Source organism: Gigantopelta aegis, chromosome 9 (assembly GCF_016097555.1).
Source record: "Gigantopelta aegis isolate Gae_Host chromosome 9, Gae_host_genome, whole genome shotgun sequence".
Taxonomy (NCBI): domain Eukaryota; kingdom Metazoa; phylum Mollusca; class Gastropoda; order Neomphalida; family Peltospiridae; genus Gigantopelta; species Gigantopelta aegis.
Genome location: NC_054707.1, coordinates 45,452,928 through 45,479,727, shown reverse-complemented (window position 1 = coordinate 45,479,727; position 26,800 = coordinate 45,452,928). Strand labels below are relative to the sequence as shown.

The 26,800-nt window shown below is 39.3% G+C and overlaps 1 protein-coding gene and 1 long non-coding RNA gene across 2 annotated transcripts; one reads left to right on the top strand and one right to left on the bottom strand.

Annotated features, from left to right (window-relative positions):
- Positions 1 to 1,465: 1,465 nt before the first annotated feature.
- LOC121381148 lies at positions 1,466 to 21,604 on the bottom strand. Its single transcript, XR_005959055.1, has 3 exons — positions 21,505 to 21,604; positions 3,804 to 4,095; positions 1,466 to 2,006 (listed from the first exon to the last, which is right to left on the bottom strand). It is a non-coding gene; the product is annotated as an uncharacterized LOC121381148 (long non-coding RNA).
- Positions 10,991 to 24,128, top strand: LOC121381147 (retinol dehydrogenase 7-like). The gene is made up of 5 exons (XM_041510308.1): positions 10,991 to 11,140; positions 17,236 to 17,571; positions 20,721 to 20,979; positions 21,522 to 21,685; positions 23,221 to 24,128. The coding sequence occupies exons 2-5, from the start codon at positions 17,244 to 17,246 to the stop codon at positions 23,436 to 23,438; spliced, it is 969 nt and encodes a 322-aa protein (XP_041366242.1). The 5' UTR covers positions 10,991 to 11,140; positions 17,236 to 17,243; the 3' UTR covers positions 23,439 to 24,128.
- Positions 24,129 to 26,800: the final 2,672 nt, after the last annotated feature.

Here is a 26,800-nt window from a genome sequence, read left to right as displayed (position 1 = left end):
CAGGCGAGCGCTCTACTGACTGACCTAGATTAAAAATTAATTTAAACGACTTTTCCAACTAGAACTATTTATTACGGCGTTTGCAATTAACTTTTGCGTCATAGAGAATGCGTTACGTCCTAACTTGTACGTTATACATTACTGAATAATCTAGTTCGATTGTGCTTATTTCATTGTATGGTGTGGATATGGCGACCGAGTTATCGCCGTGGAGCAACCAATCACAAGTCTCAAAATTATCGTTAACGGGTCAACTCGAACGTATGTTCGAGGCTAAACGTATCAACAGTGAGTGATCTCTCGCACGGGTGTGCAAGATATCAATATCCACTTTTCTGATCGGGAAATTTTGGGGAAAGCTGAAGTTTGTTCGATATTCAACGTTCAACATTCAATATTGAATATTTTTTCGTGCTGGGGTGTCGTTAAACATTCATTCATTCATTCATTCAATATTGAATATTGCTCTGACAGAATAATATTCAACATTCAGTGTTTTTTCTGAATTGTACAACATTATTTAAAATCTACTATACAAAGTTAAGTCTATGTGCTATGATGATATGATGAATCTAGGGTGGCTTATGGGTGCAAAATATTGTGTGGCTCGGAAATAAAGAACAGAGCTAAGCCTCGCCGAAATCTACAACACGCAATGGATATATATAATAAAAAAATAATAAAAAAAAAGGTTTTATTTAACGACGCACTCAACACATTTTATTTACGGTTATATGGCGTCAGACATATGGTTAAGGACCATACAGATACTCAGAGAGGAAACCCGCTGTCACCACTTCATGGGCTACTCTTTTCGGTTAGCAGCAAGTGATCTTTTATATGCACCATCCCACAGACAGGGTAATACATACCACGGCCTTTGATATACCAGTCGTGGTCCACTGGTTGGAACGAGAAATAGCCCAATGGGCCCACCGACGGGGATCGATCCCAGACCGACCGCGCATCGAACGAGCGCTGTACCACTGGGCTACGTCCCGCCCCTGGTTATATATAGTAAAACAATCAACATGCACACACATCGGAAACTAAACATAGAGAATTATGATATGATAAACAGGGGTTCAATAGTGCACATCCCATCGATATATAACAAATACTGGGTGGTTCAGGGGCAACTTCCCACATAACGCCCCATCATATATATATATATATATATATATATATATATATATATATATATATATATATATATATATATATATATATATATATATATATATAATATATATACAGTCAAACTTCGTTAACTCGAAGTTGAAGGGGACGACGAAATAGTTCGAGTTTCAGGGAGTTCGAGTGTTCGAAATTCGTACAGCAGACCTCAAAGTGAAACTGCATTGCAGTATTATCATTTCGTTGATATCGGATGTTAGCACATTTCTTCTGTGTATGTGATAAAACTAAGTAAATATTAACAGAAACGAGATAAATCAGATCAATTTGACGTACATCTCTATTATACTTTTATTGTATTAATTGAGAAAAAAGTTTTAAAAAACCCGAAAACTGAAAGCACGTACTTACATATAACCGGAAGTAAGCGATAAATTAAAGTTGATATATTTTTCAAATGTCAAAACAAGGCGGAACGTAACGTTGTAATAAATTAAAATACTGAATGTCGATTAGCACTAAGTACGTTTGTTTACCAAATAAAAAATACACAATATAAATAGAAAAATTATTGTAAATCACAAAAATCATTTTAAAAACCCTCACTAACATAGCGAGACATAACATAACAAATCAAAACGCTGTATGCAAATAGCACTAGGTTATGTACTTTTTTTTTTACATATAAAACATTCACAACAGTACAAAATAATGTATAGCTCTCAAATCACAAAGTACAAAGAGCAGAACTATCCGAAATTTTTTGTAATTAGAGATTGTTTGGCACACTTGCTTAAAAAATCGTCTTTCATTACTGTGTCTGTAATCTTGCACAGATTGAGCAGCATTTCTTCCGAATGTTCACGGTTCTGCAAACAAACAGCGTTAATTGTTATCACAACAGTTCTTTGAAGATTACAAGACTATCCGTACTTTGTGTAATGATGCCCGCTGCCGTGTACAAACACCGACAACCCAATGCAGGCATGTAGGATCATTTCCTTCCGCATAGTCGGCGATCTATTATTCTGTAATTACCGCGCGTATCATCGATAGCCGAGACCAGTCGGGGCACTTACGCTTGTCTTGGGTGACAATTAATTTTTCTTTAAAGTATTACCGGTACAGTTAAAAGGCTCAGTCACTCCACAAACTTCGAGTTTTGGAAGTGCAATATCCCTTATTTTGTTATGGTGGGACCACAAAATTACTTTGAGAGATAGAGTTTTTCGAATGTTCGAAGTTTGAGTGTTCGAAGTCTGTTATTACTAGTTTGTATAGCAGTTCGGCCGGGACCGCCGTTTCACTTCGAGAGATCGACGTTTACGAAATGATATACCAGTCGTGGTGCACTGGCTGAAACGAGAAATAGCCCAATAGGCCCACCGACGGGGATCGATCCCACACCGACCGCGCATCGAGCGAACGCTGTACCACTGGGCTACGTCCCGCCCCTTGCAAGATGACAAATGCGTATGAGATTACCGATATAATAATGGAGCACATTCACTGGGGGCCAACTAAGTAAAACCAAAATACCTTTCGCTACGAAGTCCAGTATAGGCGCTGCTGCAACAAAATGGTACGCCGCATGATCAATATTTTAAAAAGCTTTTAGAATTCGTAGAGCATCACAGACATTTGACTTACCTATGTTTCCATACGTAGTAGATTTTAAAGCCCTGGTCATACATTCACGACGTGGATGCCCACTCATGCCGACTGTTCGTGGATCTGTTTGTCGTACGGGGTCGTGTTGAATTGGCATCTACTACCCGACTCAAAAAGACTCACGACGACTTGGTACGAATTAGCCACCAATTGTTTTTGTCGTCGTGATTCGGGGTGCATTGTCCTGATTCGTACTTGTGTCGTCGCGGGTCGTGTTACATCGTCCTGAGTCGGCGTGAGTCTTGACAGTTGTCGTCGTGCATCGTACTGGTGTCGTACCAGATCTTGGTGATTCGTGATTAAAAATTGATGCCGTCTCAGGATGATTCACCAGGAATAGCATGTCGACTCGCTATGACTCACCAAGACTCACGCCTTCTCGACTCCCCAGGACTTGGGACGACTTACCAAGACTCAGGCCGACCGTGACAGTGTGACCAGGGCTTAATGTCTGTGATGCTCAACGATGTCAAAATGTTACGTGTTGTAAGATATTGATCATGCAGTGTACAATTTGGTGGTAGCGCCACCTATACTGGATTTCGTAGCGAAACGCCCTTTCGTTTTACCTAATTGGTCCCACGTGACATTGATCAAAAGGCTTCTGGAAGAAGCTATTAATCAAGTATCTGATATCGTTGAGATACTCTGTACACAACGCGAGAATAGCCATGGTGATTATTTAGACACCGCATATGATGATGATGATAAGGGTTATACTGATTACAGTGAGTCATTATCAAAGTGGGGAGCTCTATGCGTTAAGGTGTATGACCCAGTTTAAATTTGATGTGTACCTTCGACCCATAGAGCTCCCTGGGAGCTCTATGCGTCAGAAGCTCTATGCGGCGTAACATTATTATGTGCCGGTAGAGTGTCGTTTTTACGGACGGAGTGGGATATGCTCTGATCGCATCCCGGATGATATGGTTCAAACCATGTTGTCATATCGTCCGACCTCAGTGATAATTCGCTTGGGCGGTAATGATATTTACCCGACGACAGTGCCAAATGAAGTGGTGGAGAGTTTGCTGGCTTTCCGGTCCATGCTGCTTTGAGAAATGCTGTTAACCGGGGTTCGAAAAAAGCTTTGGGACAGGATCTGGTTCCGATGTCGACGAGGTACCCAGCTGACTACCTAGCGGACGGGGTTCACTTCAATGATAGTGGGATGCGAAAGTAGCCTACTTCTTCCGTATTCGCAACACTATCCGGCGATGTTAAGTCCCGTTCGACGGCCCTTTTCAGGGCCACCAATTCACTCGAAAGTGTGTCGGCATACAATTGCTGTAATTATAAACTGCAAATTAGTGCATACATGCATAATTACATACTAAAATTGGTTGACAATAATCAACTAAGACAATAACTATAACTATGATTATCAGGAGCCCGAGGGTGTGGGATCGACCCGCTCAGGCCCCCCGACCGAGGGGGGGGGGGGGGGGGGCTGTAGCGTACCAGTCCCACTGTCTATTTATAGATTGGGGTGTTAAATAATTGGGGATGGTGTTTTGGTCCCCTCCTCCCGGGGTAGTGTATATCGCTTGACCAGTTCTAAGTGGCACTGCTCACCCGGGGGTCACGTGTTCGTCCCCCAACCCATCCAATGTCCTCGTTGGTTATAGTTCTCTTATTCGGGCCGGTTGTCGAATCACCCGTTTTCAGCCTTGTTCCAGCCGTGAGTGCATAATCGTTCGGACGAGTTATAAGTAGCGCTAATCACGGTGTGCAACCGGACTGATTGGGTCGTCACCTATCCCCCCCCCCCCCCCCCCCCCATCCACACCCTGTACCGGCCCGCCTGTTCTAACTATTATGGTTTAGAGTTTAGTCTTGGTGGACTGAACGAATTGATAAATTAATTTAAATGTTCTTGCTTTATTTTTTTATCTGGTTGAAGTCACATTTTAGGGGTGATGATAGAGGCAGGGTTATCTTTCGTCAATGGTTCTAGCATTAATCTCCTCTGGTTATCGTGTAGCGTGCAGTCCAGAAGATAGTGTTTCATATATTCTGTTATGCCACACATGCTTGACTTGACGTGATAATTTTAGCATGCTCGTATACCACGAAGGTTTCGAGCATGTCTATCCCGAGCACCGTCTCTGGATAGCCAGGGGCCTGACTCGGGACAGAACAAATTTACCGGGCAATTTTGAATTTTTAATCTAAAATAAAATAATAAGTGGGTCAATTATAAATTTTTAATCCCCCACCCAACCCCGCAACACATGCAGTTACTTGGTATATTGCTAATTTTATGTTTGTAGTTGTTTAGTTGGGAAGAATTAACTATTCGTAATCAATAAGTGAGTTTTTACTACTTGGTCTTTTAGAGGTAACCAGAGGTTTGATATTATAGTACCACGTGTTAATTGTTTGGTCCCAGTCTTCCTGCCATTTGTTGATGTAGTGTCTGCTGGCTTTGGACATAATCTTCGTTTTGCCCAGTGGTACATATTTGATCATCTTGTCGTTGGTAATGGAGAGTGCAATTTTGGCTCCGTAGTCTGCGATTTCGTTGCCAATTACACCTACGTGGGCTGGGACCCACCCGAACGTTACAATAAGGTTAAGTAGTTGAATTTCCTTAAGTTCAGTGTGTATGGCTGCTATAATATCTGGCCTAGTTGACTGGTTAGTTTGAAGTGATTGAATAGACTATCAGAAGAAAAAAACAAACACTTTTAGGGTCTTTATTATTTTTAATCCAAACAAGGGCGTGTTGGATGGCTGTATAGACTGATAAGTTATCTGGTAGACGAGCGTATTTAACAACTTTAGGATGTCTGTATAGTTTTTCTTCCACTATTGCAAATCCAACATTGCCATTATTGGGATTTTTAGATCCATCCGTGTAGATGTGGATGTGATCTGGGTGATTATCGTTAGCAGCGGCTTCGAACAGAATTTTCTTAAAGGGTGGAAAAGGGGTTTATCTGTTGTTTGTTTAATTAGGAAGAGGCGTGACAGTCGATAGCTAGGCTGATTGACATGGTGCATTGCCACTGGAATGTTGTCTGTACTTGTTTCTATCTCTATTTTATTGGCCTGAATTGCAAAAGAGTTATTAAGTTTAAGATTAGTTTTAAAGGTTTGCCCTGATCGGCTTTCTATAGGCATAAGATCCTGTTTTGGATGGTTACGTTTAAGAGAATGAATTTTGAGATGATATTTAAGAAGCTGGTGTTTATTCTAGTGGCATGATGTCAAATTCTAGTTTTCACCATTTCAAAGTTTTTACCATTGGTGTTATTTGGTGGAACTCTAGCTATTATTCATAGTGCCTTATTTTGGATTATATCTAGTTTTTGTACCAGCTTTGTGGAGGCGCAGCTATAGGCTTTGGCTCCATAATCTATTCTGGAAAGGATACATGCTTTGTCAACCATAAGCACGGCCTCTGCTCTGAGTAAGTTAAGAGTGTTTGTAGTGCTTTTAATTATATTATTGATATGGGCTCTAAAAGTTAATTGGGCATCGAAAGTTACTCCTAAAAATTTAAATTCTGAGACTCGTGGTAAGATGTTATCACCTGATTTTAGTTGAAATTTATCTGGTTTGGTTTTATTTTGAATAAAGAGCATATAGACGGTTTTGGCTGCTGGAATCTTAATGCCCCCCAGTCTACTGCCAATGTATCGATCTATCCATAACAGCTTGCATTTTAAAAAATAAGTCAGAATTAATTCTGCCTGTGCGCCAAAAGGCGCAATCGTCAGCAAAAAGCGCTGTATTTAGTGGAGAGCTTTAGCTTAATTTATCTTTAGCATTAAGGGCGGTAGTAATATCGTTTATGAAGATGTTAAATAAGGTTGGAGAAATTACTGAACCTTGAGATATACCATTAACTATATCTGTTTTATCTGAAAACTGTCCATTAACTCTAACTGAAATATATCTGTTATGAATAAAATTGTTGCTAAAATTAATCATATTGCCTTTGATTCCTTTATCAAAGAAAAAAAGAAAGAAAGAAATGTTTTATTTAACGACGCACTCAACACATTGTATTTACGGTTATATGGCATCAGACATATGGTTAAGGACCACACAGATATTGAGAGAGGAAATCTGCTGTCACCACTTTATGGGCTACTCTTTTCGATTAGCAGCAAGGGATTTTTTATATGCACCATCCCACAGACAGGGTAGTACATACCACGGCATTTGATATACCAGTCGTGGTGCACTGCCTTCCTTTATCATTACGTTTAGTTAGCAGGCCTTGGCGTCACACCATGACGAAGGTCTTTTCGATGTCAACAAAGATTGCACAAACTTTATGAAATTTCCTAAAAGTATTGTTAATAGAATTTTGTATCCGGACTACCTGATCTATAGTGAAACGTTTAACGCAGAAGCCGCTTTGAACGTCAGTTATTAATTTATTTTCCATAAAGTAATTATAAAGGCGTTTATTAATGATGGTTTCTAAAGTTTTTCACATGTGAGACGTAAGTGTAATCGGTCTGTAACTGTTCGGGAGAGAGTGGTCTTTCCCCACTTTGTTTCCGTGCAGCAGGTATTTGTCCCCCTTCCATATTCTGTTAAAGCGATAACATTATCCCAAGGGTTACGTCAGGCATGTTGCTTGAGTAAAGTATAACTAATTTTATCCGGTCCGGTGGCCGTGCTTTGTTTAACTTTAAAGGGACATTCCCGAGTTTGCTGCATTGTAAGATGTTTCCAAATAATAAAATATTTCTACGATTAAACTTACATATTAAATATATTATCGTGTTTAGAATATCAGTGTCTGTATATGCAATGTGTTTCTGGTTGTCTTAAAGGGACATTCCTGAGTTTGCTGCATTGCAAGATGTTTCCGACTAATAAAATATTTCTACGATTAAACTTACGTATTAAATATATTTTCTTGTTTACAATATCAGTGTCTGTATATTAAAAAAACTGGATTTTGTCTTCAAATAATTTCGTTCGTACGAAAAGATAATATTTTAGGAAATAAAATGAAATTTAACCTAATACTATTTTATGCAGAAAAATATATTTGATATGTAATTACAATCGTTAAAAAGTCTCTTTTAGTCAACAACATCTTAAAAATTGCAGCAAACTCAGGAATGTCCCTTTAATATTTCTAAGAAGCCCAAACTGGATTTTGTCTTCAAATAATTTCGTACGTACGAAAAAATCCTCTTTAGGAAATAAAATGAAATTTAACCTAGTACAAGACGTTTAATGTACAACCACTAATATTTTATGCAGAAAAATATATTTGATACGTAATTACTGTGGTCAAAAAGTCTCTGTTAATTGATAATATCTTAAAAATTGCAGCAAACTCAGGAATGTCCCTTCAAGTGCTGATTTAAGTTCTAATAGTGTGAGAAAAAAAGAAATGTTTTATTTAACGACGCACTCAACACATTTTATTTACGGTTATATGGCGTCAGACATATGGTTAAGGACCACACAGATTTTGAGAGGAAACCCGCTGTCGCCACTACGTGGGCTACTCTTTCCGATTAGCAGCAAGGGATCTTTTATTTGCGCTTCCCACAGGCAGGATAGCACAAACCATGGCCTTTGTTGAACCAGTTATGGATCACTGGTCGGTGCAAGTGGTTTACACCTACCCATTGAGCCTTGCGGAGCACTCACTCAGGGTTTGGAGTCGGTATCTGGATTAAAAATTCCATGCCTCGTCTGGGATCCGAAACCAGTACCTACCAGCCTGTAGACCGATGGTCTGCCACGACGCCACCGAGGACGGTTTAAAAAATAGTGTGAGAGTTTTATTATACTCTGAATGACTATCTGTTGTTTGATTCTCGGCCGTGGAGTTGTTGGTTGGGAAAGAGTTAGATTTACTTAGTTTTTCTGAGAATTTCTTGGGGAAATTATCATTACAGCTATTTTTACTAAATGTTGCACTTAGTAAGTCGGCCTTTTGTTTATTAGTAATGGCTGTTTTATGTTTTTGAAGAACTGTGGGTCTAGCGCGGTGTCCTTGTATAGCTTTAACTTTACCCCACATTTCTTTAATTTAAGCTCTATTATTAATTTCTCCACAGAATTTATGCCAACTGGCTTGCTTACCGCTAATGATAAGCTTACCTACTTCACTTTTAGCTATTTTATATTCAGTATGATACTATTATTTACCTGTTTTCTTGAATAATTTACGCATTCTGTGTAGAAAGCCGCACTTAGATTTAATTTCGTCAGTCCACCAACTAACTGATTTATTTTTATTATTAGGTTTAGGTTTGGGAATATTTTTTTCTGCTATTTCTATTATTTTACTAGTGAGTTTAGTAGTGGCGTCGTCAATGTTTAGGTTGTCCTGTGTGTTTATTGTTTTGCAATGACTGGTGAAGCCAGACCAACTAGCTTTAAAAAAATTAAATTTAGGAATAAAACGTTATTCTTCTGAGAAGTGAGTATTACATTTATAACTGGTTAGAATGTGAAAGTGGTCGCTATTAAGGGTATCCAGTGTTTCCCATTGAACATTTGCTCCTATGTTTGGAGATGTTATTAGTATCGGACATAAACGTGATGCTACCATCATTAAGTCTATGTAGATTATTAATGTTAAAGGGAGGGTAAACTCAAATAAGAGCCTTATGTGTTGGAAAGATGCATACCCGAACCACCAACACATACTGACACTTTAACAAATGAAAAACGCGTAATTTTTGAATTAATAAAAAACCATGATTATTCCTTCTAACTGGGGGCAGCCATTTTGTTTCATTTTTGTGACGTCCGGTGGTATAGTTTGGGGCGAAGTGACATTAGCTCCGTCCAACCCCTCTTAAGCACAGTGTAAACGAACGCTCTAATTTACGACAAGGCGCTTCGCTTTCATCAACCTGACTTGTAAAACAACATAAATGACTTTATAGTATAATAAACTATTTAACTAAATATATTTCAGTTTGCATCAATAGAATGAAATGGAGTTATAGTATTTTTCTGTAAAAAAAATCCAAAGAAAACATGCTTATTATTAGGCCTATTGGTACGTTCGAGCAAAAACGACCACTCACGATGCCCAAGTGATAATTTTCTTTTCTTTGGGACTACGTAATTGGTAAGTTTTGTGATTTTAGATGGGAAAGTCTACTTAATCAAAGGTTTTACAGAATTACTTACAGTAATAAAGTGATAATGTCCATTACGATTTGAGGGATGTCCGCGCGGCTAACAGACAATACCTTGTGATCTTAATAAAAGAGGCACGTCTTTTTAGTGTGTCTAGACACAGTGTCTGGGGACCGTCTAAATATACACCTGCCAATCAGAAACCACAGGTACAGGCCACGGAAAGAAAAGACCAATTAACCGATTATTATTTCAGTACGTGGGTTAATTTATGTACAAAACAAGTATATATTATTTTTCAATACAAAATAAGCCACCATTGTCAAAGTGTTGAAATAACTGTATTATGTTGCCGGCTTACTGGGATGGATATTATTACAGAACATTGCGATGCATCTACAAAAAATCAGGTTTGTTTTGTTTCTTCATTTCGAAGACTAATTCCTGACGTGACACGTTAGGTATTACGTAACCACCAGCTCGCCAGAGGGCGTATTCACTGGAATGGTACAAAATGGCTGCGCCCGTTATATACAATAGCCGTCACATTTAATCGTTTTATTAATTAACTATACGATTAGACCTATACTTATTGATATTAAACAATAATGTACGTTATATATCGTTGAATATGCATACCAGGCCAAATGCCTTACTTGCCCCTTCCTTTAAAGGGACATTCCTGAGTTTGCTGCAATTTTTAAGATGTTATCAACTAAAATATTAGTGGCTGTATATTAAACGTGTTTCTGATCGTTCTAATATTTCTTTTAGGTTAAATTTCATTTTATTTCCTAAAATATAATTTTTTCGCACGTACGAAATTATTTGAAGATAAAATCCAGTTTGGGCTTCTTACAAATATTAAGACGACCAGAAACACATTGAATATACACACTGATATTCTAAACAAGAAAATATATTTAATATGTAAGTTTAATCGTAGAAATATTTTATTAGTCGGAAACATCTTGCAATGCAGCAAACTCAGGAATGTCCCTTTAACTCTTTTGTTAACTACTGCTGTAAACAGGATGATGAGATATGAGGTTTTTTTTAGCCGCGCTGGTTCCGGTCTACTGCCTCAGTTTATTACCTGTTTTGCTGAGGTGCTTTGTGGCGGACGTTGACTTTAAGCAGATAGCAGAGCTTTAAATAGTCACGGTCATAGCTTGTGCTGAATAGGCTAGTGAGTAAACAACAATCGGATAAAGGTCGAGGTACAGAGTTACCTGCCCGACAAGTGTTCCCAGTGAGTATACAGTGTGTAATATCATGTTATATATTGCGACTGTTGTACACATTTATGTATGTCTTTGTGTAAGTTGTGTCTACATGTATGTAATCTGAATTAAGTATAATATATTACATACATATAGTACGTCAATATATGTTGTCAGGGTGTGTGTTGGGGTATGTGTGTGTATGGTGGTGGTGGTGGTGGTAGGGAGAGATGAAAGAAGGACCGGGACATAGCTGACTGAAGTGCTGATATTAAATATGAAATACGGACAATGTTGGACTCATTCACAGTGGATGCGGTGCAGCTAGACAAATTAAAACACGCTGTTGCTAATAAGAGCATTCATTCTGGATACGCACGATACTGCTGTTTACTAAACTCATGTGACCAGACGCAAACGCTTATATAGATAGGATGCGGTGCATGCGTGCGTGCGGTCCCACTGATGCGTCATCGACTTCCGTTTTGGGGATATCACTGCCGTAGCTAGCGGGGGGGGGGGGGGGGGGATCCGGAAAAATTATAGAAACTAAAACAAAATTGTCTTCTCAACCGTTTAAGGAGTTTTAGACTATTAACTACTCAGTTGTCCCCCCCCCCCCCAACAAAAACATCCTGCTACGGCCCTATATATACACCATATACGATTATTTCATTGCGGGTTTTGGTATGCGTTTTACAGATGCACACATCGCACACATCTAACTAGAGTGTAGACGGTTTCATTGAAACTTATGTGTTTCGATTTTTGGTTTACCTGGACGCGCTGTATCCAGTCTGTACGGTCCTTAAGAGCCTTACCGCATGCGCCTCATCCAGTGTGAACGAGCCTTAATACCAGCTGCCGTCCAGCCGCAATTAATACGTTTACTGCAATGTACGTTTATGTTAAACATTAAAACTAGTACCGTGTTTTAAACATATTGATGAGAGTTCTGTATTTGTCATGTTTATTATTGCTATGCATATAGTAATATATACACCTGGAAAAAAGTTAAACGGACATACCCGAGTTTGCTGCAATTTTTAAGATGATATCGACTAACAGAGACTTTTTAACGATTGTAATTACATATTAAATATATTTTTCTGCATCAAATGTTATTGGCTGTATATTAAATGTGTTTCTGATCGTTCTAATATTTGTTTTAGGTTAAATTTCATTTTATTTCCTAAAATATAATTTTTTTGCACGTACGAAATTATTTGAAGATAAAATCCAGTTTGGGCTTCTTACAAATATTAAGACGACCAGAAACACATTGAATATACAGACACTGATATTCTAAACAAGAAAATATATTTAATATGTAAGTTTAATCGTAGAAATATTTTATTAGTCGGAAACATCTTGCAATGCAGCAAACTCAGGAATGTCTCTTTAAAGTGACATTCCCGAGTTTGCTGCAATTTGTAAGATCATATCGACTAACAGAGACTTTTTAACGATTGTAATTACATATTAAATATATTTTTCTGCATCAAATGTTATTGGCTGTATATTAAATGTGTTTCTGATCGTTCTAATATTTGTACTAGGTTAAATTTTATTTTATTTCCTAAAATATTGTTTTTTCGTACGTACGAAATTATTTGAAGACAAATTCCAGTTTGGGTTTCTTACAAATATTAAGACGACCAGAAACACATTGAATATACAGATACTGATATTCTAAACAAGAAAATATATTTAATATGTAAGTTTAATCGTAGAAATATTTTATTAGTCGGAAACATCTTACAATGCAGCAAACTCAGGAATGTCCCTTTAAGTACACCCTGCTATTTTGGCCATGAGGTCTGAAAACCTCTGCGCTGACCCACAATCTATTGAATAGAAAACAGAACATAATTATGCTATGTTTTGAAAGAGCAATACCGTACTTTGTAAAAAAAATAATGACATTTTTAGGAATTGGTATTCATAATATTGGTGAATATTTCATCGTGCGTACACGATTGATACGCAACTTAAGTATGGCGCTTCAGGAAGTCCTAGACAGTTCTGGCCGGTGCGTGGGTGATGGCAGTTGTCTGTGGGGCATCCCGTTCCCCTTCAGAAAGGCGCTCATAACAAAGGCTTGTCGCCTATCTAAGCGTCGAAGGTTGCGATATTCGCGAGGTGAGTCACACGACTTTGGAGTCTGGACGGTCCTTTACCTCATTAGTTTGCTGATGTTTCTGTGCCAGTCTCCGGTAAAGGATTTCCTCAAGAATGGCTGTCCTCCTATAAACGAGGAACTAGATAGAGATTCATGGAACCAACCACAATTTTGCTAAATGCCCATTCGACTGCATTGTGCACGTCTGTAGTATTTAAATAACCCGTTGGTTTGAAGTTACTTGTTATAATATGTAGTACTGAATGATAATAACTGTACAAGTGGTATAGTGTCACTTGTATAGCAGCAACACGAGGCGGTGATCAGGCATCGGGGCTGTTAACTGAAACATTTCGTGGTCGAACTATGTTGATTTCTACATGATACTTGTCAGTTGAGAGCACTCGCTAAATTAGTAGTCACATGACCCTCTCGATACTATAATGGACGGGATTTAGCTCAGTCGGTAGAGTGCTCGCGAGGTGCTTGCGTCTTAGGATCGAACCCGCTCGGTGGATCCATTCAGCTGACAGTTTTTTTCTCGTTCCAACCAGTGTACCACTACTGTCAATGGCTGTGGTATGTGCTTTCCTGTCTGTGGGAAAGTGCATATAAAAGATCCCTTGTTGCATCAGAAAACAAATGTAGCGGGTTTCCTCTTTAGACTACGTGTCAAAATTACCAAATGTTTGACATCCAATAGCCTATGATTAATTAATCAATATGCTCTAGTGGTGTCGTTAAACAAAATACACTTCTAACTCTTGATACTATCGGATAGTGTTGTATTTTTTTACAGAATATATTCTGACGTAGAAATTGCATTGAACTGTATGGTGTAATTAATGGTGGTTGTGACGGAACATGCTCTTATCTTTTTCGCCTGTGGCGATGTTAATTTGTTTTAGAGGGCTGTGTGCAGCTTAGTTACGTAATACCCCCGCGCGACGGTGGTAGTCTTGTTCCCAATATGCACTTAGACTAGGTGGGCACTTTGTTACGTAATACCTCCGCGCGACCGTACCCCCTAATACACACCCAGACGAAGTGTGGAGTCCATGTGGCCAGTAGTTACGTAATACCTCCACGAGTTCTGTTTTACGACCTTGTATTTCTGGCGAACTGGCGACAGTATGTCTGACCATCTAAGAAAAAATGTCGTCTTGGTCGCTGTGGAAAATTCACATGATGGGGGAGTACCGCGATGTGCCCCCAGGCGATATTCGCATTTTGTAATAAATAGATAGGATTTTAGAGATATCGAGGAGAAACATATTGGAAAGCTTCCGAGGAACGTGTCCGTTTGGACTGGTAAATATATATTTCTGCTCTGTTGTATAACCTTGATGTGATTGATGTGACTTTAAATATTTTAATACTGTATTATACCAATATTATTTAGACAGTGTTTCCGGTAATCTGACGAAGTAAATTGTAGGCTTCACTGTTCTAAAATTATTTAAGCTTAACCAGTCATCCTAGAGGACCTAGGTAAATGGTAGGTTATTGTCTTTATGGTGATATGTACCAGTATTATTTCTGTATTACAAGGTTACTGAATGAGTAGGAGTAGTTAAGGGTTAATTAAAAATTAACCAGTTAGGAATAGAGTTGTAATTCCTTTATTAATTAAGTTCCCCTGGCAGCGTTTCTCAATTATCACACGTGTGCGTGTTGTATAACGGTGAAGTGATTAGAATATTGTGTAAACTAGACACCTAGTGATTAACTAATTAAGTGATTAGTTTCGGGTTGTTATTATTATTGTTGTTGTAAGTAATTAACTGCGGCAAATATATTTGTCAGCGTAAGGTTAATACAGATTCCAAAGTTTATTGTGTTTTATTGTGTTTTCTAGTGAACTAACGTGCTATATTATATATACTTTATATAAGATCTTATCTCTGATATACCCAGAGCCGAGCCACTCGGGTATCCAACTGCCCGATACAGAGAGATCTAATAGATATACAGTTAGGAGAGATATTTGGATAATTGTGTTTTATTCAGTTACGGGTATTATAGGATCCCCGTGACAGTGGTGTGCAACCAAAACCGATTGTTGGTAACCGAGGTAACAACATGTTTGTAAGACATTTCTGCATTAATCATTATTCGTCACCTTCTGCCATCAGATAATCATTTTGAATAAGAATAAAAGGACACGTCAGAATAATTTCAAAATTGGTTTGGATATCAGGGCCCCGTTCCACGAAGCGATCTTAACCCTAAGATCACCTTAAGTGCACAGCTACCTCATGCACTTAAGGTCATCGTAGCACTAAGATCGCTTCGTGAAACTGGGCCCAGGGCCGTATCTAGCGGGAAGTCCCCCCCCCCCCCCCCCCCCCCCACACAAAAAAAAAAAAAAGAGAAGAAAATACGGTAAATATAACAGAAACTTACTGGTTACTGATGTTTTAAGTATATAACCTCCCTAAAATGGTTGCAAAATTGTATTTCAGAGCCTCTAGATTTAAAAATGTCTAGGGTGTGTATGTGAATGTGTTTGTGTTTGCATGACCCCGGACCCTCTAGTGTATTTTGCCTTCCATACTCGTTCGTTCCAAGAATTCATATGCCCCCCCCCCCCCCCCCCCCGCACAACAAACAAATCCTAGCTACTGCCCTGGATATAACATCGATTGATAGTGCGTTCTTAATAAGTCGCGGCTTGTTGTACGTGCATTCACATCTTAACCATGGGTATCTGTTCATGTTATTACCAAACATTTACTACTTAAAGCGTGTTTGCGGGGGGGGGGGGGGGGGGGGGCAGGCGCGTGTGCAGGAATTTTATCAGGGGTGGGGATCTACACAGATAGAGAGAGGAAACCTGCTGTCGTCACTTCATGGGCTAGTCTTTTCGATTAGCAGCAAGAGTTCTTTTATATGCACCATCCCACAGACAGGGTAGTACATACCACGGCCTTTGATATACCACTCGTGGTGCACTGGCTGAATCGTTAAAAATAGCCCAATAGGCCCACCGACGCTGAAATTCATGCACAAGCGTCTGCAATTAGATTCACTGTGTCCGCCTCGGACTAAGTCGCGCTACGGTTATTAACCCTTTGAGGGAGGGTTGTTGTTTTATTTAACGACGCACTCAACACATTTTATTTACGGTTATATGGCGTCAGATATATGGTTCAGGACCACACAGTTTGAGAGGAAACCCGCTGTCGCCATTACATGGGCTACTCTTCCAATTGGCAGCAAGGGATCTTTTATTTGCGCTTCCCACAGACAGGATAGCACAAACCATGGCCTTTGTTGAACCAGTTATGGATCACTGGTCGGTGCAAGTGGTTTACACCTACCTTGCGGAGCACTCACTCAGGGTTTGGAGTCGGTATCTGGATTAAAAATCCCATGCCTCGACTGGGATCCGAACCCAGTACCTACCAGCCTGTAGACCGATGGCCTGCCACGACGCCACCGAGGCCGGTATATTTTATAGGGAAGTTCCTGGCTATTGGATTGATAAATTCATGGTATGGTTTGTGGTCATGCAATAAATACCTTGCTACAGCTGAGCAATGGACGGAGTTTGTTTATTAGTTTATGATGAAGGTGATTCATGGTTGCACTTAACTTTTACTTTTGTTAAACTAATTAAATAGCATGTGATTAATATACTCCACAACATTAATTAGCGGTCAGGAAACTTTTGGTAAATTTTTGCTAGTGTTTCTACGGATGATTTCTGAATGTTGTTCGAGTAAGTTGTGACCAGTTTTGCAGCGCTTTGATTTCTTTTCAAAACCAAAACCAAATATATCTTGTAACACGTATAAAGACAAATGCTGGGGGTGGGGATCAACCGGTCCTTAATTGATTGTGTTGAGTATATGTCACAGACCCAAGCGTTTGGTTATTTCCGTGAATTTTAGTTTGAGAATCAACACCACACGGACAGGCCGTATCCGATGTAAACGAGCTCCAAAACTACTTCACGTTTGTATGATTTAAAAGAAATTGTGTTTTCTTATTTATTAGATTCTAAAATGTTCTGCTTCTGCTGGTACGTCATCGGTGCTGTTGCTGGATACTTTCTGCTAAAATGGCTTCTCAGGCTTGTCAAGATAAGCGACTACAGCAACAAGTACGTCTTCATCACGGGTTGCGACACGGGGTTCGGCCACATGCTGGCTAAACGACTGGATGGGCTCGGCTTTCACGTGTTCGCCGCCTGCTTCACCGAGAAAGGAGCAGACGACACAAAAAAGGGCGCGTCGTCCAGACTGATAACGATATCTCCCGTTGACGTCACCAAGGAGGAGAGTATCCAGAAAGCTTTGCAAGAGGTGGAGTCGAAACTCCCGACAGATAAAGGTACTAACACAAATTGTAACATAACATAGGTGGGTTCAAGGGGGCGAGACGTAGGTCAGTGGTAAAGTGCTCGCCTCATACGCCGTCGGTCTAGGATCGATCCCCGTCAGTGGTCCAACTGGGCCTCTTCTCGCTTCTAGACAGTGCACCACGACTGGTATATTAAAGGATATGGTCTGTGGGATGATGCATATAAAAAATCCCTTGCTACTAATGGAAAACTTTAGCAGGTATCCATGTTTCCTCTAAGACTATATATTTCAAAATTACGAAATGTTTGATATTCAATAGCCGATGTTAATAAAACAATGTGCTTTGGTGGTGCCGTAAAACAAAACAAACTTTAGGTTGGTTCAAGTGCTGACAACCCCCCCCCCCAAAAAAAAAAAAAAAAAAAAGAATAAAAACAACAAAAAAACCAAAAAAAAAAACAACAAAAAAAAAAAAAAAAAAAAAAAAAAACCCACACCAAACAAACAAAAAACAACTAACAAAAGCAACAAGAAAAACAACGAAACCCTGAGCTTCTCCTTAAGATTGCATGTGGCCCGCATTTATTTGCAGGTAGCCTGTGGGAGGCGCAAATAAAAGATCCCTTGCTACCTGTCGTAAAAGAGTAGCCTATGTGACGACAGCGGGTTTCCTCTAAAAACAGTGTCAGAATGACCATATGTTTGACGTCCAATAGCCGATGATAAAATCAAAAATCAATGTGCTCTAGTGGCGTCGTTAAATAAAACAAACTTTTTTTTTATTTGCAGGTAGATTAAATGGGAGGTCCTACACTTTTTATTGGTGCACTACCTGTGTTTTGATGCACTGCTTATATCAGTTTTATTAGTAAATGTGAACATTATTGGCAATAAGAACTGATTTGGTCTAATGAAATCTTAACAGCAAAGACAATACTACTGCAATTGATATAGCATCACTGACATCGGGGGGGGGGGGGGGGGGGGGACGTGGTTAAAGGCATACTGTCACGGATTTAAGGACCTTATTTCTCTAAAAATGGATAATAAATAAAAATTACATTCACTGTTGGAAACCAAATCTAGCTATTGCATCACCTTAACTGAACCATGATGGAATGAAATCCATGTCAACCATCTCGGCAATTTTAGTTTTTGAATTATGGACCATTGCCATAATTCAATTATTTTTTGCAAAATATCATTAATAAATGGAGTATGGTGGTTATGAAGATGGTTGAATAAAGTACATTTTGGGACAAATCAAATTATTTTTGTTCAGGTAATACTTAGTTAGACTATTAAATAGGTCAGTGGTCTGTGACAATATGCCTTTAAGCCATCGGAAATATGGCTGGTAGGTACTAAGTTCGCAGCCCGGAACCGGCTTCCACCCATAACGAGTGTTAACGACTCAGTGGGTAGGTATAAAACGACTACACTCACTAACCACTAACAATTAACCCTCTGTCCTGGACAGACAGCCCAGATAGCTGAGGTGTCTGTCCAGGACTGCTTGCTTGAACCGTAAATATATATATATATATATGACATATATAAGGACGGAAATCAGTTGAAATGAAAGGGAATGACATAGCATCGACCGAGAATTAACTAGGTCTATCCGCAATGTATTTGATACTGATGACAGACCTAGTTAATTATCGGTCGACAACAGAAAAGCATAAAACGTCTTACAATACTAGTTATAAGCTGTACTTAAAATAATTTTCTTTGTGTTATCTCGCACAATCTGGATTCACGTGTCCTCTTGTGTTTTAATTGTTACATGATTAATCCTGACCACTTTTAATAGTGAGCATTAATGTTAACTTAGGATAAGCACAGCTCCATTTATATAACTACTGTATTTAAGTAGATTTGCTTCAGTTTTAATAGAAATATATGTTCAGTCATTTGGCCAAATGGTTTGATGCCATTTAAGGTATATATGTGGCTGAGAATGGTATTATTCTAAATAAATATCTACCATGCTATGCTTTTTTGCTAAATACAATTACCAGGGCCGTACATAGCGGTAAAGAGCTAACAGGTGAGAAAGAAATATACCCAGAAGTGACCGTTTTAGTTTAAAATGCCTTTTTTTTTTTTTTACCTGAAGAAAGCCCCATATGAAGCAAAGCGGAGGGAGTGGTGGGGCACTGCCCCTCTTCTCTGAAAGTAATGCATTCCTCCCCCAGTAGAAAGGCAAATTACAATATTACTGCTCCCCGCCAGATGCTCTCATTTTCTAACAACCATGTTACTGTGCCATAATAATAATAAAAAAACATGTTACTGCTTCCCTATCTACGTTAGTGTAGACACGACCATCGGATCACAGTGTTATGCCTTCGTTAATGCAGCCATCATTGCTGGATTGGTATTATCAGTAGTTTGACAACTAGTGACCCAAAACTGGTGTAACAAAGGCCGTGGCATGTACTATTCTGTCTGCGGGATGGCGCATATAAAAGATCCCTTACTGCTAATCGAAGAGAGTAGCCCATGGAGTGGCGACAGCGGGTTTCCTCTCTGAATATCTGTGTGGTTCTTAACCATACGTCCGACACTATATATCCTAAATAAAACGTGTTAAGTGCGTCGTTAAATAAAATAGTTCCTTCCAGTACTTTGACCAACCCTGGGACAACATCACGGCACCTTACCTACCGGTGTAGGCGAGTCTTCCCTGGGTTTTCATGCCACGACCAGAAGCGGTCAGGCCCTATGGGCAACCTAGGGAGACACCCCGGCATCAAATAGGTCTAATTAACGAGCTACTCTCGACTCACTAGAATCAAAACCTATGTTAGCTCTTTATCTTTCTTTTTTGACCGACCCCTCAAAACTGCGCCAAATTTCCTTAATCAAAATTGCGTACCTTTTCTCTTTGGCATTTTTTGCTCCTTCAAAATTCCATAGCACCACTACCCACCCACCCGCCTGTTACCGACCACGGTCGGGCTACTGGTGCTCCCTTGCACCTGCGAGTGCAGGCGGTCCTTCCTCCTTCCCATCCCCACATTTCCTGTCCTGGACAGAGGAGCCGGCCAAGGCAACAGCTTGCTCTGAATGTGCACGTAAAGCACTATGACCTGACTTGACCTAGTTTGACCAAATGACTTGTTTGACTCGTTGTAACATTGTGTAATTCTTTTAATCCCATTGCGACAGGTCTGTGGGCGATTGTGAACAACGCTGGGATCGCTGGCCCCATGGGGTATATCGATTGGTTCACTCGCAAACACTACGAATCGGTGCTGGCTGTCAACCTGTTTGGCGTGATCGAAGTTACCCGTATTTTCCTACCGCTTATTCGAAAAGGCAAAGGTCGTGTTGTCAACATTGCAAGTTTTCTCGGAAGAATAGGAATTCCACCAATGCCGTACACAATATCTAAATATGGCGTCGAAGCTTTTTCCGATTGTCTAAGGTGTGTGTTAATTCATTGCCATCCAGCCACTATACAATGTTAGGTTTGAAGGTGTACAGAACTACATAGTTGTATTGGTTAAATACATCCACATTAAATATATTCATATGCGTGTTGGGCGTGGGTTGGGTTGTTGAAGTGGGGCTGCAACAAATCCTTTCAGACTAGGGAATTGAGGGTATGGTGAAATAGGGGCTCTTAAAACTATATGAAGTCAAATTCCTTCTGATCTTCTAGTACAATGCATATTATCCAGAAGTTACCCTTTTTTTCTCTAGTGGCATCTTTTCCACATCAAGGTTTGTTACCATTTGTGATGAGTTACTTAAGAGAAGTAAAAATAACTCTGTCCCATTATAGAAACTTAAAGAAAATTCTCTTCTTAACTGTTTAAGGAGTTTTAGACGATTAACTACTCAGTTGCCCCCCGAAACAAAAAATTCTAGCTACGGCCCTGATCTGTACACTTCAAATTTGGATCCTGGTATTTTAATTAGAAAGCAATAATAGCCGAACTCGTCTTACTCTGAATTTCTTTTCAGACGGGAACTGTATCATCAGGGTATTTCTGTGCACATTCTGGAGCCAGGATATTTCAGAACAAACATTTTGGACAGGAGCACCTTAAAAGACAACATGCGACGAAACTTCAGTGAACTTCCACAAGACTTGCAGGAGTATTATGGCAAAAAATATTTGGAAAACGGTAGGCAACGTTAATCATAGAACTGCTTCTGTATTATGCAGTTTTGTAGGTTTCTAATGCAAGTTATTAGCTATGTTCCTCTACCATTTTATACCATGCAAGCACGTTGCGCGGGAAGAAACCTTAGCCGTGTGGCCATCTTACTATTGGTTAGTAAGACAAGCCGACGTAGTAGCCTTACAACCCAGACGTGTGACCCCACGTATAGCTGGAGCTAATACTAGATGTACGAAACTCAAACACAAACCCACCACCTACCAGCTTTATAACCGTAAGCGTGTACAATAAATTATTCACGGCGGAGGGGGTTCCAACGATGGCAAGGCACATTTGTATAGGGGTTTGGGTCATGCTTCCTCTGAATAAATATTTTTAAAATCGTTATTGTCCATGTTATTTGTCCCGCAGGAACCAAGGGTCTAAAACATTTACTATTGTATGCCATACTATTGTTTGTCGCGATATGTACAGTAAGAAAATGGGTCGGGTCGTAGGTACAGGGGCGATGTTTAGCATCCCCAGCGAATATAATATTATGTTTCATTTATAGTCAAGTATTATACACAGTAGAATCTTTTAATCCCTTATACTGCCTTTAAGTACGCAACAATGGGTACATTATGACTTAATGTACAATATATAATACACATATTGAATCTGTTTACCATGAAATAACATATATTAGGCCTACTTCACGCTTACCACGTAATATCTCGATCTGTGTGTGCAATCATGTAAAGCCCCAGTCACACTGTCAAGGATCAGGACGCCGGGTTAGCCACGGATACGACTCGGCATCATTCGTCACAATCCGTTGTGGTCCGTATTAAATCCCTGATCAATCGTAGTAGTACTTGTGTATCCGTGAAAATTTTGAGCATGTCCAAAAATTCATCACGGATCGAACAACCGTAGTACATCCTTAATGATCCGTAGAAGAACGTAATAATCCGTTCTAATCCGTAATAAACCGTACTTAATCGGAATAATCCCCCGGCCACACTGTCAAGGATCAGGACGCCGGGTTAGCCACGGATACGATCCGGCATCATTCGTCACAATCCGTTGTGGTCCGTACTAAACTGTACCGATTTGTAGCGACTCGTAGCGCTCCACGTTGTCAACTAACCCCTATCCTTAATAATCCTTGGTTTATCCATGGGCGTACATAGGATTTTGAAAAGGGGGGTTCCAAAATAGATTGCAGATATTGGGCATATATTTCTATGTTGACTTTTGAAAAGGGGGGTTCCAAAATAGATTGCAGAGATATTGGGCATATATTTCTATGTTGAGTAAATATAATAATGTCAGATATCAATGTCAGATATATTAAATTATAAAAAAAGCGATTTCGGGGGGGGGGGGGGGGGGGGTTCGGTCGAACCCATCGAACGCCCATGTTATCCGTCGAAAACCGTAGACCACTATTCGGGTTCATCCGTCGTGGATCAGGCCAGACGATCCTTGACAGTGGGACCGGGGGTTAACAACAGCAATGTTATTCATTTGTTTAATGGGTATTTTGTTTTCAGGAATTGAAGTAATCGATTTTGTGTTGGACAAGGTTGCCAGCCCACACACCCACAAAGTTGTGGATGCTTACACACACGCAATAACGGCCAGGTTCCCCAAACACCGTTACCTGGTGGGCAACGATATCCAGGTCTTCAGACTGGTGTGGAACCTTCCAGAATGGCTGAGTGACTGGCTTCTGACATTACAGACAGCGACACCTGCCGGAGCTAAATGAAACAGGGTCCAAAGCTTGCTAACATTAACTGGTTACTGTCTTATGACACCGACTTTATTAAACCCGTAGGAACCGGGGGTGGGGTGAGGTGGGCCTTGGCTCTCCCCTCTCACTCGAGGACGAAACTGGATGCATTTTTTGCTCTACTCTACATAAAGGTAAACATAAGACAGCCCCCCCCCCCCCCCCTCCACCTCAGATATCGTTCCTACGGACCTGTTTATCCTGTGATGGTTAAAATGGCTATTGCCACATTTGCAATCAGGAGCCGATATCTTAAGACAGTAACCGGTTATTATTATTTATTTTTGTTAAATTTATTCTACATAATACAAAACATATATGAAAGTTATTATTTATTTGTAAAGACACTGCTGAGAGCGGTGTGCTTCAAGCAGTGAAACTTGTTTGAAATAATGCTCAAGTTTTGTATGCACTTTGATTCTTTTTACATTGTCACTTGGTAACGGTTATTTTATACTTATCCAAGAAGATACTAAAATGCAGTCTAAATGTGACCAATAACAGAAGTTGGCTGCTCAAACCAGGTCAATATGAACAACACTGGGTGGAAATGGTAAATGTGGACTACTTCAACATTTGTGCAGTTTGGTTGTAGTTATGGACAAGTTCGAAGAAATGTTGCACAATGGATATATTTGTAATTTATAGAAGTATCAAATTGCTCACTATCGGATTTCGATGTTTTGTTTTTGATGCGTATACATTATATTGTTTTCACTTACTTTTTAAATATAATAATGAAACGGAGTAAACAGCGACCCAGACACACATGACTGGTGTATTACTGGGGTCAGTTTGGTGTCGGTGTCCTCCTTTGGGGGGGGGGCATGTCGGTTGGTGGGCTGGTGGGATCGGGTTCTGCACTTTGTTCCTGGCTGGAGGGCCGAGTTCCGGATGTGTTTAGGTTGGATTAAATTATTTTTATTAGTATTTTAATCTTCTTTTTTTAAAAAGGGCATATCAATTGTGTAATTTTTATTGTTTTATTTACCTTTTTTGAAATGCCCAGTCAAAAATAAGCGTCACACTAAATTAACTAAAACTATTTTTTGTATATAAATACTATAGGTTATTTGAACGACGCATGAAATTTCCCCCCAACCCCATTTTTATAAATAATTCAAAATTGACCCATTAATAAGTAATTTTTCTGTCCCACACTCAACCACTGGCCATGTCAGAGATTGGGTGTGGGAGAGACGTGCCGAACCTTAATTAGATAGCGGCACGTTAATAGAGTTTACGAGTACGAGTATAAAAAAAAGAAAAAAGAATATGCCACTATTTACGGGACAGGATTTAGCTTAGTCATTATATTATAGCACTTTCCTGGGGTGCTTTGGTGGTACGTGTGTCTTGTATCAACAGTTATCTCAACTCCCAAGTCTCTCTGCCATTTTAAAAACACTAAAACAGATTACCACCTGTATTGTTTGTAATTGCTACATATATGATAAATTAATGTTCTAAATGATCCTATTCAACACACTTTGTTGGCTAACATATACACAAACTATTCTACTTCTAATTTCTTTGCACTGGCCTCGGTGGCGTCGTGGTTAGGCCATCAGTCTACAGACTGGTAGGTACTGGGTTCGGATCCCAGTCGAGGCATGGGATTTTTAATCCAGATACTGACTCCAAAACCTGAGCGAGTGCTCCGCAAGGCTCAATGGGTAGGTGTAAACCACCAGTGATCCATAACTGGTTCAACAAAGGCCATGGTTTGTGCTATTCTACCTGTGGGAAGTGCAAATAAAAGATCCTTGCTGCTAATCGGAAAGAGTAGCTCATGTAGTGGCGACAACGGGTTTCCTTTCAAAATCTGAAGCCATATAATTGTAAATAAAATGTGTTGAGTGCGTCGTTAAATAAAACATTTCTTTATTTATTTATTTCTTTCTTTCTTTCTAATTTCTTGGCAACACACAACATAACCATCTGATCAGTTACATACAAACCTAATACAAGGCACGGCCACAATGAAATGATTGACTTCAGCACACACAACATTATGGATGTTACACGTGCAGTTCAATACTCTCTAGCAAACAATACACATGGTATTTAACAGTGGCAAAACTACAATGTGATAAGCAAAGTTCTCCATACAGTTTGGTTTTGATATGCTGAATGAAAATTTCATGTGGTAATCAAGATATCTGTAAATTGGACCTTTATAGTTTTGGGAGATACACAGATTAGTTTTGGGGGATACACAGATTTCAAAATGGTGTAGTTTGAAAAAGGGAAATAATACTTTTTGAGCAACCAAGATGACATGGCAACAAAACAAATTATAGCAGATATTTTTAATAGATAATTATTTTCTTTAAAAATAAACAACAAATGATTTTGAATTTGAAAATGCATGTTTGTAAATGGATTTTTTCTTTTCTGTTTATTCTGCACCCACAGCTTAGATCCCTCCTCCTCATAGTTTACAGTTTATTATTACATTTACAGTCAGACCTCACTTTAATGACCAGCTTTACTGTGGCATTTACACCATCTTACCAAACATTGTCAGGAACAAACATACATCAATGTAATTTTGTTCATTACACCAGAATTAACTTTCTGACATCAACAGTACAAAGTGGGAACAAATGTACAGTATCCAACTTCTTAAAGTACCGCTTTACATAATCAAAGATGTTGAATGGAATGGATGCACTCAACACATTTTAATTATGGTTATATGGTTAAGGACCACACAGATAAAGAGAGGGGAAACCCGCTGCCACTTTACAATGGGTTACCCTTTTTGATTAGCAGCAAGGGATCTTTTATGTGCAGCATCCCACAGACAGGATAGTACATACCACATCCTTTGTTACACCAGTTGTGAACATAATTATGTGTTCTGTTTTTATGTCAATATATACTCTTCAAAAAAAGTAGGGAACCTGAAATATTAATGTTAATATCAACTATTAGACCAAACATACGTTTTGACCACAGACATCCTAGTAAGGAACAGTCAGGTTTGTTTATCAACACACAAAAATACATTCCATAGTTTGCACATGCATCACGCAGTTACCCCGTACACATGCATGGGGTGTCATTCTCGATTTTGACAAATTTCCAGGAAGGCTGATTAATCACTGTGGAACATTATTTCTGTCAATCGTTTTCATTCTGTTGATCACACAGTTGTTATTGTTTTGTTTTTAGTCATTTTTATTGTTTGAATTTGCAATTTACTGATAAAAAACGGTTAACTTTCAAATTCAGGGCTCGAACCTAACGGCGGCACAGACGGCAATTGCCGGCATTGAGATATAAATTGCTGTAGGCAGAGAGCATCACTGATGGCAGTTTTGTGCCTTCGA